Source organism: Schistocerca cancellata, chromosome 2 (assembly GCF_023864275.1).
Source record: "Schistocerca cancellata isolate TAMUIC-IGC-003103 chromosome 2, iqSchCanc2.1, whole genome shotgun sequence".
Lineage (NCBI taxonomy): Eukaryota > Metazoa > Arthropoda > Insecta > Orthoptera > Acrididae > Schistocerca > Schistocerca cancellata.
This window is the reverse complement of record NC_064627.1, coordinates 679,385,027-679,402,196: the sequence shown is the minus strand read 5'-3', so window position 1 is coordinate 679,402,196 and position 17,170 is coordinate 679,385,027. Positions and strand designations below refer to the sequence as shown.

The window sequence follows — 17,170 nt, the reverse complement described above, 5'->3', positions numbered from 1 at the left end:
TCCCAATTCAACAGGGCCTTCTATTCGCCAGCTAGTGGATCCACAAGACCCGGGCTCAGCAATGTAAACAACCAGCCGTTACAGAACTGTCATTCGGTACCCATGTGACGTGCACTACCAAGAGTAGTCAGTCGGCTGTGATCAGGAAGTAATTCGTGTAAAATGGGAATAAAACATTTGGGCTCGCGCTACATGCAGTAGTATGTTCTTTCTCTGCAGCGTTTCCAGCTGGCGGCTTGGCGTCGTTCTTAGTTTCTATATTGTACTTGATTCACGGCTTTGTCCTCCCTAGTTGATATCAATACAAGACATTTAGGGTATCTAGTTTTTTCTACGGTATATGGAGCATCTTGATGCAGTTTCCAGAACTGTAGGGTCACTTTGGGCGAAATACCAGCGCCAGCTGAACTTTTCTTTCTATTTTAAAAACCACGGCCGGTTTCGAGCACTAGGCCGTTAACCAGAGGTATATGTCAAGCGTTCTGAGAGAACACAGAACGATTCGTTTTGATAACTGAATGTTTGTGTCGTTACATTATCATAATGAAATTATTGAGACAGTTGTCCAATATGAAAGCACTTCTCCTTGTTGAAGTAATGGAGAAACAGGCTTTTCACGATACTGAATGTGGCCAAAGCCATAAAGCGTGTCATTGTGTGATTAAATATAGACTGCATGGTTACTACTAACAATCGTTCTCGTTAGGAATAAATTCCACAAAGGTTGCCCCTGTTGAAACAACTCTTCAGGAACGTTGGCCTCCTTTACTTCCGTGTCTACGAAAATTTTAAAACATCAGATCTGGTTTGCTTCGCAGTAAAATTAACGTTTCAACTAGCATTTCCGATAGTTAAAAGTTTATTTCACATTTTTACTATGATTTCCTCCCCAGATCATATAGCCTGCAATGATTTCCATTAAACAGAAAGCTGCAGATGAAGTGAATTTGTTTACAAGATAAGAAACACAGACGTTGTGATTTAGAAACGACAGTTAGGGAAGCACAGATTCTGGGCTGACATACAAGAACTTCTACGGGTCAACAAATTTTTATCTACAACTTCCTCTCATTTAATCATTTCTTCTACGTATTTATTTAATCCAACCAGTTTTTTATGTCTTGGATTAAATTATCAAAAAAAAAAAAATCTTTATTTGGCATCTAGAAGCTTTACAGAATTGTATGTATAGGAAGTTTAAGGCACTCCTGTTCTTTTAGTTATTTTTATTTTGTGATTATTATTACGAATAAATAAAATGTTACGCGTTTCTGTACTTATTATTACTATAAAAGGGCTTCTAGTTCACTAAACTGCTGTGAGACAAACTGAACGAGAAACTTGTAACCTATTCGAAATGTGTTCTTGTGCATACAAAATTCAGAATTCACCCTACTTTTACTACAAAACGGAAGCTTCTGTAGTGTTGTTATGCACTTATGAGGCATTGCTCGCTGCTTTCGTTTCATTTTGGGAAGGAATTACATTGGAAAATCTAGAGAGAGTTGCACTTTAGTTATCAAGGTATTCCTCATACATAACATTTAGTTTGAAGTGACTGATAGGAACACAAGATTATATCTCGGGTAAAAGTTCATCAGTCAAATAATGATTGATGTTTCGTCGATATTTGTGATATATTTACTTGAAGGGCCGATACAAAAGGTAGATACATAATCTGAGTGACTCGGTGGGATTTTGACACGAATAAACTTTAAAGACAACTGTTTGATTGGCTGTAGTATACATCTGGCATTGAAAACTATAACACAATGAGGCTGAAATATAACAAACTTTAAACTGGCATGAACTGTACGACATGCTTCGATATGCAAGTGGTATGCATTTCAGCGCAACTGCAAGAGTAATGTCGTCTGTAGTCCGTATAAAGGGTGTAACGGATCGAAGTGCAGATCTTTTTGTATGTGTACCTTAATATGTACACACGTCAGTGTGTTGGTAATCTTTTTCTCTGCATCGAGTAGTCATCCCACAAACACGTCACACAATGCTTTCTGCAAGGTCGTACCTGCACCAGTATAGATCAACTATTTTGCGTCCACACGTTCACATGTACCTGGATGTACTAACCAACCTAAGAACATACGTCTTGTAATAGCGGTAATGACAAGTCTGTAAATGACGTTAATACAGCTGTAACGTTGTACACTACACTGCACTCAGCCACTAATAAAAATATCTGCACTTACACCCGTTACATTCCGTTTAAGAACCGTTGCCCCGACCAGCTTCTTTCCATATTTGTTACCCACTGAAAATATCTGGTATTTAGAAATCGCATTTGAATGTTGGTTGTTTGTGAGAAGCTCAAGGAGAAACATATACCTGGAATTTGACACCGGCAGGATCGCGACCTATCAAGACTCTGGTTTATCGTTCCACGATATTGCTGTTCGCGTTGGTCGAGATTTCGCAGCTGTCATGCGAATATAGGAGCGATGGGGTCAAGAGGGTCATACAGGGTCTCAACGGCCTCACGCCGCTAGAGCCCAAGAGGACAGACTCAATGTTCGCTCGGCCATGCAGGATCGCACAACATCTGCATATTTATCTACATACATACTCCATAAGCCACCACATGGTGCGTGGCAGAGGGTACCATGTTTCCCTTCCTGTTCCTCTCCCAATTAGAGGGAGGGAAAACGACTATCTATATGCCTCTGCACAAGCCCTAATTTCTCTCTTCTTCTTCTTCTTTTTTTTTTTTTTTTTTTCTTCGTGGTCCTCATGCGAAATGTACATTGGCAGCTGTTGGAATATTGTGCAGTCAGCTTCAAAAGCCGATTCTCTAAATTTTCTCCATAGCATTCCACAAAGGGAACGTCGCCATCAGGGATTCCCTTTTGAATCTTCTGAAGCATCTCCATAACACTTGCGTGTTGTTCGAACCTCTCGGTAACAAATTTAGTGGCCCACCTCTGAATTGCTTCGATGTCTCCCTTTAACCCGACCTGGTGCGAATCCCAAACGCTCGAGCAGTACTCAAGAATGGGTCGACTAATGTTCTATATGCGGTCTTCTTTACAGATACACTTTCCCAAAACTGTCCTAGTAAACTGAAATCGACCATTCACCTTCCCCACTACAATCCTCACATGTTCGTTCAACTTCATATTGCTGTCCAGCGTTACGCCCAGATATTAAATGGATCTGACTGTGCCAAGCAGGGCACTACTAACGTTGTTTTCGATCACACCAGCTAGAAATTTTGTTTAAATCATCTTGTGTCCTCCTGCAGTAATGGAAGGACGACACCTTCCGGTACGCCACGACACCATCAGCAAACAGCCACAGATTACTGCTGACCCCGTATACAGAGAATGAAATGATATATAGGAACCTATTCCGTGTGCTCGTACCTTCGTTAACAGCCTGCAGTGGGGTACCGTGTCAAACGTTTTTCGGAAATCTAGGAATATGGAATCTGCCTCTTGCTCTTCACTCATACCTTCAGTCAGGAAACTGACTTGTTTACAGCGAGACTAGTGTCCACGTGGACCATGTGACGACGTTTAGATCACCACAGACTGTCTGCAACCACTGCTGCAGTTTGCAGTTTCCCTTGGCAGGACAGTAAAGACGGCTGCAGCGACAGTAACGCGCTCAACGACAATACTGGACACATGACAGGCCTGTCGTACTGTCTTCAGGCGAGTACAGGTTCTCCGTACAGCTTCACGATGGACGGATCCATATGTCGAGGGTTTGAAGAGAATGAACGTTGCCAGATTTTACTTCGTCGTCATATGGGTCTGGCCCCTGGCGTGATGGTACGGGGTGTCACTTTGTATACAAGACAATCATCACTGGTTTACATAGTGTGTAATTTGGAGAATAGCCACTACACTTTTGAAGCGTTAAAGCTGGATACTGTGCTGTATATTCAAGGTCTTTCAACACGACAACGCAAGACCGCATGCTACCCGTGCTGTCACGGCCTACTTCAGTACACAGGGTGTACGATTTTTACCCTAGCCAATACTGTCCCCAGGTCTGTCACCCACCGAAAACATCTGTTTAGCCATGGGTTGCTGAGAGATTAGAATGCCACCACTCGCTAGGATCTGTGACGAGCTCTGGCACAGAAGTGAAGCACAACAGAATGACAAACCCATCTATGCCATCCAAGCTCAGTTTGCTTTGGTGCCTAGCCGGGTCAGAGACGTTGTTTGTGCCAGAGGTCGCAGCTCTGTGCGCTAAAATTCGCAACACGTGTGATATCATCTATCGATACCACCCCACAGGCGTCAACGGAACTGCAGGTTTCCGTCAGACGCCAACAGCGATCGTTCGGGGTCTGGCAGGCCCAATGGAACATGCATGCTGAGCCACGCCTCCAGCACCTCTGGACTATAAGCGTCCTCTGCCGCCACAATAGAGGGCGCTGGTGGCAGCCCCACACCCCACTCGCACCTGGAGACTCCTCGCTCTGAGACGCTACGCAGAAGCCGCCTATTCGTGGCTCCGACGCCATCGCTCGTGCTTTAGTTCTGAGAGCCTCATCCTTATTGCTAATGTAATAGCTGGACTTATTTCTTGCTGCTTATTTGTAATGAGACTTCATACGCTTGAAGAAATACAAGTTATGTAAATCTTCCGACTGTTATGTTACCTTGTTCACTAATCATTTATACTCCTGTCCAGCTTTCCTACAATTGCAGTTGCGGTACCTCTCTGTAGCCCACCTCTCCTTACCGTTGTGTACAAATATACAACACCATGTATACTTCCAAATCGTCTAGTAATTTAGTCATGTATCCTTTCTGCACTACTGCATACACACAATAAGGAGAATACTGTTATTCGCTTCATTCCTAGTGTCGAAATTTTGATGACCAATGCAGATAAATTAACAACCCAACGGCAGGCTAAAGATTAATGTCATGAACGATAGTATGCTGAAACATTTACATCATTTACGACAACCAGTTCTATTAGCACCAACGTCGTTAGCAAATAACAAAACAGCTATAGAATATCTTATCAAAATAGTATGCGTGATGTTAATTAAATCACGGAAAGTTTCGAAATTACGGATACAAAAAAGCCTTGATATAAAATATCTTTCAATTAAGCATATATGTACGTATTGTAGGGGAGACCAGGGCGGAACGGACTACCAGGATATAAGGGCCTCGTTAGTCTTTAGTCTCATTTCGTCTATATGTGTTATAGTGTGCTGAAATTGACAAGTGTCTTATGTCTATTGTGGCTTAGTAAGGTTGCTACTTTCGTCGCGCGCCAGTTACATAGTCTGCCTATAAAATTGAGTGAATTACCTGATCTCTCATAACTTACTGGACCGTTTCCAACTAAGCAAATCTCTCATAGTTTTTTCTTCACAATCAATGTTGGGTCCATCTAAATCAGGATGTGTTTAGCTATGTTCATGTACACTGCAGTTGGAGAAAAATTGTTTATGGTGGTCACTGTCTATTTTCTCAATAGATACGCTTTGGGGTGGAACGGTCTACTGGTATAGTCCGTTCCGCCCAGGTCACTTTTTATTTGACGGACTCGTTGGCAGCCGGTACGTCATTATGTACGTAAAACGGAGATACAAAACTGGTCCGCGAAAAACATTCATCCATCAACAACTCCACAGCGTCAAGTTTCCCTACTTTTAGCCCGGAAAATGTTACGCCAATAGCCAGAGTTACACCAAGGCAGAAACGAATGACACGAAAGAGAGGTAAGACCGCTGTTCTCGCATAATCTCCCTATATGAGTGGTCTACAAGAAGCGGCCAAAAAATCTTCGGAAGCTGAAGAAGCTAAAAACAATAGAGCAAAGATCTGGCTGCTAGCTCTAGAAAAAGAAAGTGAAAGGACAAGAAAAAGGCTTTCCATCGAAGAAGTATAAGACAAAAGAAAAAGAAACTGACTCTAGAGAAAATGGAAATTCGAAGACTACAAAGATGTACCATGTATACATTGCAAGGAATTATATTACACTTCAGCTGAGGTTTGGATTGCGTGTCATAAGATCACGCAGTGCTCACGTAACTTGTGTGCTGGCACAGATAGTGAGGGCGATGAAGACAAGATTATTTGTAAGACATCTCATCGAAGAAAATAAATAGAAAACCAGGGTCCATTCCACCCTGCATGCGGGGCGGATCGGAGTTAATGATACATTCTAAGTTTATTGATATAACAAACGAAATATATTCTTTTATGCTATCTTCATTTGCAAATTATATTACAAATATGTTCGTATAAACGGTTCCTAATTTTTCTAAAATATTTTTTCATCGTTGAGATCTCAAATATTTGCTTCAAACGTTAGTCGGGCCGTTCCGCCCTGGTCTCCCCTGTGTTCACAGCAGATGCATCGTGTACCAGTGAGAAACACTTTTGTAGACGTGACTGTTTCTCTAATGAACTAACTGCTACTATCGCATATGTATGCAGCAAAAGTAAACTGAGTTAGGAATAAGTGCCATTTACGTTGAAACCACAGTTATACACGGCACCGACACATTAATGTGACCACCTGTAAGAAGCCTGAATTACCACTTTTGCTGCGCGAGATGTGCAGGGCGAGAGTTAATGGGGTTCTGGAAGATATCGACAGGGATGTGGAGCCATGCCGACTCCACTGTCGTGGCCAGCTGCGTTTGGTTTCTCAGTTGAGAATCCATAGCACGAACAGTCGCCGGCCACTGTGGCCGAGCGGTTCTAGGCGCTTCAGTCCGGAACCGAGCTACTGCTACGGTCGCAGGTTGTAATCCTACCTCGGGTATGGATGTGTGTGCTGTCCTTAGGTTAGTTAGGTTTAAGTAGTTCTAAGTTCTAGGGGACTGATGACCTCAGATGTTAAGTCCCATAGTGCTTAGAGCCATTTGAACCATTTGAACCACGAACAGTCCCATCGAGATCGTCCCACAGATTCTCGATTGGGTTTAAATCCTGGGAATTTGGTGGCCAGAGGAGTACGGCAATCACTTTTTGGGGCTCTTCGAACCACACGCGTACACTACGAGCTGTGTGACACTTAGCATTCTTCTGCTGGTAGATGCCATGGTGCCGAGGAAAAATAAACTGCATGTAGAGGTGCACATGTCCCCAGGGATTTGTATTTATCAATTGTACATCCCAGAATGACGAGATAACCCAGGGAAAGGCAACGAAAACATTCCCCAGACCTTAACGCTCCCTCTTCCCGCCAGGACCTTTCCGATGGTTGGTCCAGGGCCGCACACACCACACCGGCCATCTGTCCGATGAATTATGAAACGCGTATCATCTGAAAAGTCCGCCTGCTTCCACTCAGTGGACGTCCTGTTGTGACACTGACGTGCAAATTCCAGCTTTTGTTGCCGATGAACAGCAGTTAGTTTGGGTCCATGAACCAGGCGCCTGCTGCGAAAGCCCAACGTTCACTGAACGGTCGTTGGTAGCTCCTTGGTTCATCTGGGAGATTAGTTGCTCGACAGTTGAACCTCTATTCGCTTGTACACATGTCTACAGCCGTCGTTCGCCCCTGTCGTCTTATGGCCCGTGGTGCACAGTTCAAATGGCTATGAGCACTATGGGACTTAATATCTGTGGTCATCAGTCCCCTAGAACATAGAACTACTTAAACCTAACTAACCTAAGGACATCACACACACCCATGCCAGAGGCAGGATTCGAGCCTTTGACCGTAGCAGTCGCCTGATTCCAGACTGAAGCGCCTAGAACCGCTCGGCCACAGTGGCCGGCGGGGCACAGTTGTCTCACCATCGGCGTCATTTTGACATGCACGTTATGCTTTAATCATGGCGGCATGCGAACAGTTTACAAACTTTACTATTTCGGAAATGCTTCCACCCTTGGCCTGAAAGCCAATGATCATCACATTTCGGGCGTCAGATAAATCGCTCTGTTTCTGCTCTACGACGTACTTTGCTTATCCCACATTAGCAGTGCTGCCATCCTGCGTCTGTGAGTGGTTATTGCATGTTGACGTCGAACGTTGTCGGTGGTTACATTAATGTGAATGGACCATGTCTTTGCGAGTGATACGAATTTTTAACGGCTACGTGAGCAACTGGAGTAAGCTTCGCTGAGGCGCCGTACGTGAAAGGCGAAAATGTTAAACGTCTCTGGGGCCCTGTGTCAGCAGATGGCTGAATAATAATCTATTTTCGTGGAAGGTGAGGCGTTAAACGATATCGGGTGTGGAAAAATTTCCGCTACCAGTCACAATAAAAGGTTATCTATTTGTCACACGACTGGTTTCGGGCTTGCGCCCGTCATCAGGTGTTTATACATTCACGTACATGTTTATATTGCTGGAGATCACTGTATAAATACAAAAAATTATTTGCTAGTGACTAAACAGATACAAGTGTGACAATTGTAAGTGGCAAGGCAGTGATCTCCACCAATATAAACATGTACGTGAATGTATAAACACCTGAGGATGGGCGCAAGCCCGAAACCGGTCGTGTGTCAAATAGATAACCTTTTATTGTGACTGGTACCGGAAATTTTTCTACACCCTATAAAGGAACAGTATCCACTATGGATAAAATTCATTCGTTAAACGATAAGTTTCTTTTGCCGATGTTGCAAAACGAGAACTGAGAGAGATCCAAGCAACCATAAAATGTTGTTGTGGTCTTCAGTCCTGAGACTGGTTTGATGCAGCTCTCCATGCTACTCTATCCTGTGCAAGCTTCTTCATCTCCCAGTACCTACTGCAACCTACATCCTTCTGAATCTGCTTAGTGTATTGATCTCTTGGTCTCCCTCTACGATTTTTACCCTCCACGCTGCCCTCCAATGCTAAATTTGTGATCCCTCGATGCCTCAGAACATGTCCTACCAACCGATCCCTTCTTCTAGTCAAGTTGTGCCACAAACTTCTCTTCTCCCCAATCCTATTCAATACCTCCTCATTAGTTACGTGATCTACCCACCTTATCTTCAGCATTCTTCTGTAGCACCACATTTCGAAAGCTTCTATTCTCTTCTTGTCCAAACTAGTTATCGTCCATGTCTCACTTCCATACATGGCTACACTCCATACAAGTACTTTCAGAAACGACTTCCTGACACCTAAATCTATATTCGATGTTAACAAATTTCTCTTCTTCAGAAACGCTTTCCTTGCCATTGCCAGTCTACATTTTATATCCTCTCTACTTCGACCATCATCTGTTATTTTACTCCCTAAATAGCAAAACTCCTTTACTACTTTAAGTGTCTCATTTCCTAATCTAATTCCCTCAGCATCACCCGACTTAATTTGACTACATTCCATTATCCTCGTTTTGCTTTTGTTGATGTTCATCTTATATCCTCCTTTCAAGACACTGTCTATTCCGTTCAACTGCTCTTCCAAGCCCTTTGCTGTCTCTGACAGAATTACAATGTCATCGGCGAACCTCAAAGTTTTTACTTCTTCTCCATGAATTTTAATACCTACTCCGAATTTTTCTTTTGTTTCCTTTACTGCTTGCTCAATATACAGATTGAATAACATCGGGGAGAGGCTACAACCCTGTCTCACTCCTTTCCCAACCACTGCTTCCCTTTCATGCCCCTCGACTCTTATAACTGCCATCTGGTTTCTGTACAAATTGTAAATAGCCTTTCGCTCCCTGTATTTTACCCCTGCCACCTTCAGAATTTGAAAGAGAGTATTCCAGTCAACATTGTCAAAAGCTTTCTCTAAGTCTACAAATGCTAGAAACGTAGGTTTGCCTTTCTTTAATCTTTCTTCCAAGATAAGTCGTAAGGTCAGTATTGCCTCACGTGTTCCAACATTTCTACGGAATCCAAACTGATCTTCCCCGAGGTAGGCTTCTACCAGTTTTTCCATTCGTCTGTAAAGAATTCGCGTTAGTATTTTGCAGCTGTGACTTATTAAACTGATAGTTCGGTAATTTTCACATCTGTCAACACCTGCTTTCTTTGGGATTGGAATTATTATATTCTTCTTAAAGTCTGAGGGTATTTCGCCTGTCTCATACATCGTGCTCACCAGATGGTAGAGTTTTGTCATGATTGGCTCTCCTGAGGCCATCAGTAGTTCTAATGGAATGTTGTCTACTCCCGGGGCCTTGTTTTGACTCAGGTCTTTCAGTGCTCTGTCAAACTCTTCACGCAGTATCTTATCTCCAATTTCATCTTCATCTACATCCTCTTCCATTTCCATAATATTGTCCTCAAGTACATCGCCCTTGTATAAACCCTCTATATACTCCTTCCACCTTTCTGCTTTCCCTTCTTTGCTTAGAACTGGGTTGCCATCTGAGCTCTTGATATTCATACAAGTGGTTCTCTTCTCTCCAAAGGTCTCTTTAATTTTCCTGTAGGCAGTATCTATCTTACCCCTAGTGAGACAAGCCTCTACATCCTTACATTTGTCCTCTAGCCATCCCTGCTTAGCCATTTTGCACTTTCTGTCGATTTCATTTTTGAGACGTTTGTATTCCTTTTTGCCTGCCTCATTTACTGCATTTTTATATTTTCTCCTTTCATCAATTAAATTCAATATTTCTTCTGTTACCCAAGGATTTCTATTAGCCCGCGTCTTTTTACCTACTTGATCGTCTGCTGCCTTCACCACTTCATCCCTCAGAGCTACCCATTCTTCTTCTACTGTATTTTTTCCCCCATTCCTGTCAATTGTTCCCTAATGCTCTCCCTGAAACACTCTACAACCTCTGGTTCTTTCAGTTTATCCAGGTCCCATCTCCTTAAATTCCCACCTTTTTGCAGTTTCTTCAGTTTAAGTCTGCAGTTCATAACCAATAGATTGTGGTCAGAATCTACATCTGCCCCAGGAAATGTCTTACAATTTAAAACCTGGTTCCTAAATCTCTGTCTTACCATTATATAATCTATCTGAAACCTGTCAGTATCTCCAGGCTTCTTCCATGTATACAGCCTCCTTTCATGATTCTTGAACCAAGTGTTAGCTATGATTAAGTAACGCTCTGTGCAAAATTCTACAAGGCGGCTTCCTCTTTCATTCCTTCCCCCCAATCCATATTCACCTACTATGTTTCCTTCTCTCCCTTTTCCTACTGACGAATTCCAGTCACCCATCACTATTAAATTTTCGTCTCCCTTCACTACCTGAATAATTTCTTTTATCTCGTCATACATTTCATCTATTTCTTCATCATCTGCAGAGCTAGTTGGCATATAAACTTGTACTACTGTAGTAGGCATGGGCTTTGTGTCTATCTTGGCCACAATAATGCGTTCACTATGCTGTTTGTAGTAGCTAACCCGCACTCCTATTTTTTTATTCATTATAAAACCTACTCCTGCATTACCCCTATTTGATTTTGTATTTATAACCCTGTAATCTCCTGACCAAAAGTCTTGTTCCTCCTGCCACCGAACTTCACTAATTCCCACTATATCTAACTTTAACCTATCCATCTCCCTTTTTAAATTTTCTAACCTACCTGCCCGATTAAGTGATCTGACATTCCACGCTCCGATCCGTAGAACGCCAGTTTTCTTTCTCCTGATAACGACGTCCTCTTGAGTAGTCCCCGCCCGGAGATCCGAATAGGGGACTATTTTACCTCCGGAATATTTTACCCAAGAGGACGCCATCATCATTTAATCATACAGTAGAGCTGCATGTCCTCGGGAAAAATTACGGCTGTAGTTTCCCCTTGCTTTCAGCCGTTCACAGTACCAGCACAGCAAGGCCATTTTGGTTAATGTTACAAGGCCAGATCAGTCAATCATCCAGACTGTTGCCCCTGCAACTACTGAAAAGGCTGCTGCCCCTCTTCAGGAACCACATGTTTGTCTGGCCTCTCAACAGATACCCCTCCGTTGTGGTTGCACCTACGGTACGGCCATCTGTATCGCTGAGGCACGCAAGCCTCCCCACCAACGGCAAGGTCCATGGTTCATGGGGGGGAGGAAAAATAGGCTTTCTAATTGGACACAGGACATTCAAACACTCTGCGCGCACTTGTAATGTTGTCTGTGTAGAGGTTTTATGATAAATCTTACATTATTGGGACTCTACAACTTTCTCACTTAACACGTCTCACTATCGTATCCGAATGTTGATAGCTTTTTTAAGGTACCGAAAGTAAAAGTATTTCATAGCTAAGCGGATACGAGGTCGTCATATAAAAGGAAAGAATCGTATGGTCAGGACTTTGCTAGCTATGTTATAAGCAGACTATTTAAAAATGAGTTTAGTAAGTTGTATACAGCGTGAGCCGCGTAAAACATAACATCCCTTTTGTTTCATGAAAAGTTCAAGTTATCGAAACGAGGTTTTCAGCAAATGATAGTACGCAGAGGGTCACATAATGTTGCTAATCCTCCTACGCCTTGTACCAATCGAGATATTGAAGCAGGTTTTTCTACGGACCGATGGCCCTAGCGATCTGGTCCCTTCAATCCCACAAACCAACCAAAAAGAATTTTCTTTATGTAAACGTGCCGGTGGACTTTTTAACGAATTCGAACTCACACGAAAAAACGAGTATATTTTTAATTTTGTTGTTGAAACTCCGTGCCAAAGTATCCTACTAACGTGCTAGAAATGAAAGCCAAGACGGCAGTCATCGGCTACTGCAGTGTAAACACCGCGAAGAGGAGCTCTGGTACTTAGTTGTTGATCAAAAGTTTCGACTCTTTGAAAAAAAAAAATTCACTTAAACACGAAGACGTACACATATCTGGAATAGTCTTCCTAATCCACATCTGTTACGCATGAAGTTAACATATAGTAGTTTCATTTATAACAATCGTAGACGATCCTGTATCAATGTCGTACACGAGGAAATAGCAGTGTAGCCCTATCTTCTTGATGCGTAATATAACAATGGAGCCTGACATTAGACCGCATTTGACTGTATTTACACCCGAATAACTGATTCCGGACCTCTTGACTTTCAATTTTAGCACATTTCAGAAATACTTTTGCAAAAAGTTTCAACGCCAACATCAACAAGCGTTATAACATTGTACTCTTATTTTCAAGTGCTTTAGAATACCCTCAAAAATACATCAGTCTATAGCAAACATACTGCTTTCATATCTCGGTTGACACAAGAGTTAGGAGTATTAACAACGCAACATCTCCAGCCTCTCCACCCTAACATCATATACCGAAAACCTTCTTTCGATATCGAAATAAAATGGGTACTACGTCTTACGCGACTCACCCTGTGCGCGAATTGGGCCACGGAAAATGTTTATATTACATATCATATCTATTTAATGCCTGTAAAGTGTGAGATCCATGGTTGTGGCAGTGCAGTGTTTTCAAGTAATGTCATGTGGAATGTCTTGGTAACGCAATGGAACTTTATGCAAATTAGCCTCTCGTCTCAGTTTGATTATGAACTTGCTGTTTTCAAGCGTGAATAGAGAAATAAGTTGATTGAGTCGCTAGTAATTCTTTGCAGTCAGATTTTCTGAAATCCAGAGTAGACAAAAGCACTCACGAAATATAGCGGAACTGGCGGAACTTCGAAAGCACAATAGTAGAGTTCGACAACCATATCTAGCCTCTTAGCTGAATAGCACAGTAATTTTCTGAACGAGAGTGCTTATAACTGTTGCTAGAATACTATCCACGCCATGTTCCTCACCTTTGCGACCAGGGCGAGCTGCAGTTCCAGTGTCGACGGTCATTTTCACGTGCTATGGTGCAGCGGCTGCAAGGGGTAAGACAACGTCCGTCTATTTTCCTACCAGCCGTTGCACTGAAGGCTCTCGCTACGACGGTTAGGTAGATTTCTCAAGCAAATCAATTAACAAGATATCACAGGGATAAAGTAACCGATAAATAGAATGCAGTGTTTTCTTATCTTTTTATCTCTCAAAGACACTTGAACGGGGTTTTTCAGTAGCAATTACAGTCATTTTGACGTGCACGGGAGGAGAATTGACAGTTAAATTTTATGTGACAATTTTCGCATCCGTTAGATAAACACGAGGCTACTGAAGGTTTTTTCGTATTGTGTGTCGCAATTTCGGGTTACTGAATGAACCTCTGCTATTTGAATATTGTTTCAAATTATATGCAGTATATTTTGGCAATAACCTAATGGAAAAAAGACTCATGTTTCTGATGTAATTACCTTTTTGGTTAGAAGTTTTAATACGTGAGATATTTATTGAATATCTGAAGACCTCTACGCCAGCGTCGTTTGTTGTGTGAACTATACCTATGTGATATCCGAGATTTTACCTAAGTTTTCATTTTATCACTGCATGTGTTATCAAAAGGGGCGTGTGCACATAGTACACATACCACACGTTACGGGCCGTCGGCGGATCCGTAAAGTACTGCCTAATATTTCGGGGGAATATTAAGCGTAATCATTTTTCAGTTGAAAATAATAACATGTTTTAAGATTTTGTAGGGATGATAATGTAGTAATTTTGAAGAACTGGAAATAATTGTCATTGACAAACAGATAGTTATTTTCTAACGTTAGAACATTATTTACTAACCTTTCTGAGATCATTACCCCTCAATGAGACGTTACAGAAAGCAATATCCAAAACAGAGTTTAGTATCTAACTAACGTTTAAAATTGTAAAAACTGTTTAAACATTCTTGTTTTAAACATTACAGGAAAATACATATAATTTCATTAGCGTACAAAATAAATTCACATGTTTTTGTAGATGTTATATTAAACCAAGAAATAATGGGAGTCCATGAGGTGACCGTGTCACTGATCTCCAATAATCATTTGTATATTCGGTTTAATTTCTGCCTACGCACACCGTAAATCGTGTTCCAAGTTCCATCGCTTCTTTTCCTTTACATTCGTTACCACCATGGACGCAAAACTACTGTCGCACCTGCGAGTTGGGGCTTTTTCTGAAAATATTGGATACTCGCCATCAATCTTTCTCGAAAATGTTACTAGTTCTGTTTTAGAGAAAGCCATCTCCAGTGTGTTGTTTTCATGTAGTCCAAGAAATTCTGCTTTGGCGTGAACTTTACTCTCTGAAAATATCCCTTTGTCGACTAAAAATCGACTTAAACACAGTCGAAACATTTGTCAATTCTGCAGTTCTGGGAAATAGTTACTGATAGAACTGGTAAGTGCTGACTTATTTCATGTGTGAATGAGCATTTTCCACTGTTAGCACCGAGCATTATCATCAGTTTTGGTTTCTGGAAATATCGAAAGGTATTTTATTTTAGCACTGCGCTGGTAAAGCTCCAATATGCGAGGACAACTGTATACTTTATGCTGTGCTATCAAAATATGCACCGTATTTCCGTACAAGCCAAGGTTAAGGGTATACGTGGTGAGTCACCTAAAACTTACACAGGAAATATTGCAGAAATGGAAAGTACTATTTATGTGCGGTTTTCGCAGATTGGGTTGGTAGTCAGGGGCTGGTATTACTGATAAACAGATATAATAATACTTAGAAAGTGTACTTTTTGTGCAAACATACGGTTTTCTAAATGAAACAAAGCCTACTGACACAAATAAACTAAAAGTAGGGTTAATTAGAATGTCAGTGGTATTTGGTGCATGACCCTAGTGCGTTGTGCAATACCTATGGGCGGACGCACTAAAGAACAACGCAAGTGTATACACTGATTACGTGGATTCTGACCAGTAACGAGACAACTGGCCACAACAGATTGTGTTCAAAATGACCACCGGCAGCAGCAATACACACTGCCAGTCTGGTGTGGAACTACTGCTGCACACGTGCTAGCATTTCAGCGAGACGTCCGACCAGGCTGCAGTAACACGTCGTTGCGTAGCATCGGGTGTTGTTGGTATGTCCTTGTAAATAGTGTCTTGCGGCTTTCCCCTCAGAAAACAATTTTCAGGCCTCAAATCCGTTGTAGGGGCCAGCCAAGGTACTGTTCTTCTTCATCCAGTCCAACGATTTGGAAACAATTCGTGAAGACATGCTGTAGTGCTTCGTGCACTATGGGCTGGACTCCTAGTCTGGAGAGGAATGTCTTCTAGCGTCCGTGGAAGATGGTCTGTTAATAGGCCGCGACGCTTGCGCGTGTTCAGTGTTACATCTATGAAAAACGGGCCTATGAGCTGATGGTTCACTATCCCACAGCACACGGTTACACTCCATGGACGCTGACTCTCCACCTGACGAAGCCAACGGGGATTGTCGACAGACCAATAGTGCATGCTTCGGTGTTTAACCTTGCCATGACTGGTAAGTGTGCCTTCATCACTAAACAAGACACTTACCTAACTCATGCCACTTCCTCGTCCGATTGTACAGGAGCTAACGTGCGGACATCTGCAACAGCAGCATCAACATTAATTCCCCCCTCTCCTATAGCCACTTGTTTCCTATTGTTACCTTGTTTAGGTGTTACACTACCACTTTCACGTAACTGGTTGAAGAGGTTGATAAATGGTTGCCGAGAGGGTTGACGTCTATTAGGATATCTTGCCACATTCACCGTACAAGAACGAACTGCCTTCTTTCTACACTCTCCATACGCCATCAGCATGTCGGCTTTTTCTGCATTGGTAAATCGCATCGTCCACTCACGACGTACTGCTTGGGTTTTCACGCACTAACTGACTAGCAACTCGTATTGCATTCAAGGAACACACGAGCACACTGCAAGCAAACAAACAACATCGTACCAAGCAACTTCAAATGGTTCAAATGGCTCTGAGCACTATGGGACTCAACTGCTGAGGTCATTAGTCCCCTAGAACTTAGAACTAGTTAAACCTAACTAACCTAAGGACATCACAAACATCCATGCCCGAGGCAGGATTCGAACCTGCGACCGTAGCGGTCTTGCGGTTCCAGACTGCAGCGCCTTTAACCGCACGGCCACTGCGGCCGGCACCAAGCAACTACGTAGGTTGAATGACACAAACAAGAGTAAGAATGGAAACTTTTCAAAATACAATATCTCTTAAAGACTCGCACGGGAATCCTGCAACAAACACCACTGACATTCTAATTTACCCTATTTTAGTCTGTTAATGTCAGTAGGCATCGTTCCATTTAAAAAAATGTATGTTTACACAAAGAATAAACTTTCTGAGTATTATTACAAACCGTTTATTGGCTAAGAATACGAGACCATGACTATCAATCCATTCTGTGTAGCCGGCCGCGGTGGTCTCGCGGTTCTAGGCGCTAAGTTCGGAGCCGCGCGACTGCTACGGTCGCAGGTTCGAATCCTGCTT

At 42.4% G+C, this 17,170-nt stretch overlaps 1 protein-coding gene across 1 annotated transcript in view; it reads right to left on the bottom strand.

Annotated features, from left to right (window-relative positions):
• The window catches only part of LOC126157495 (sialin-like), a 64,315-nt gene extending 50,675 nt beyond the window's left edge, over window positions 1-13,640 (bottom strand). The window contains exon 1 of the mRNA XM_049916378.1: window positions 13,598-13,640. Coding sequence (XP_049772335.1) covers window positions 13,598-13,640 — 43 coding nt within the window. The remainder of the gene's footprint in view (window positions 1-13,597) is intronic.
• Between the last annotated feature and the right edge of the window lie 3,530 nt (window positions 13,641-17,170).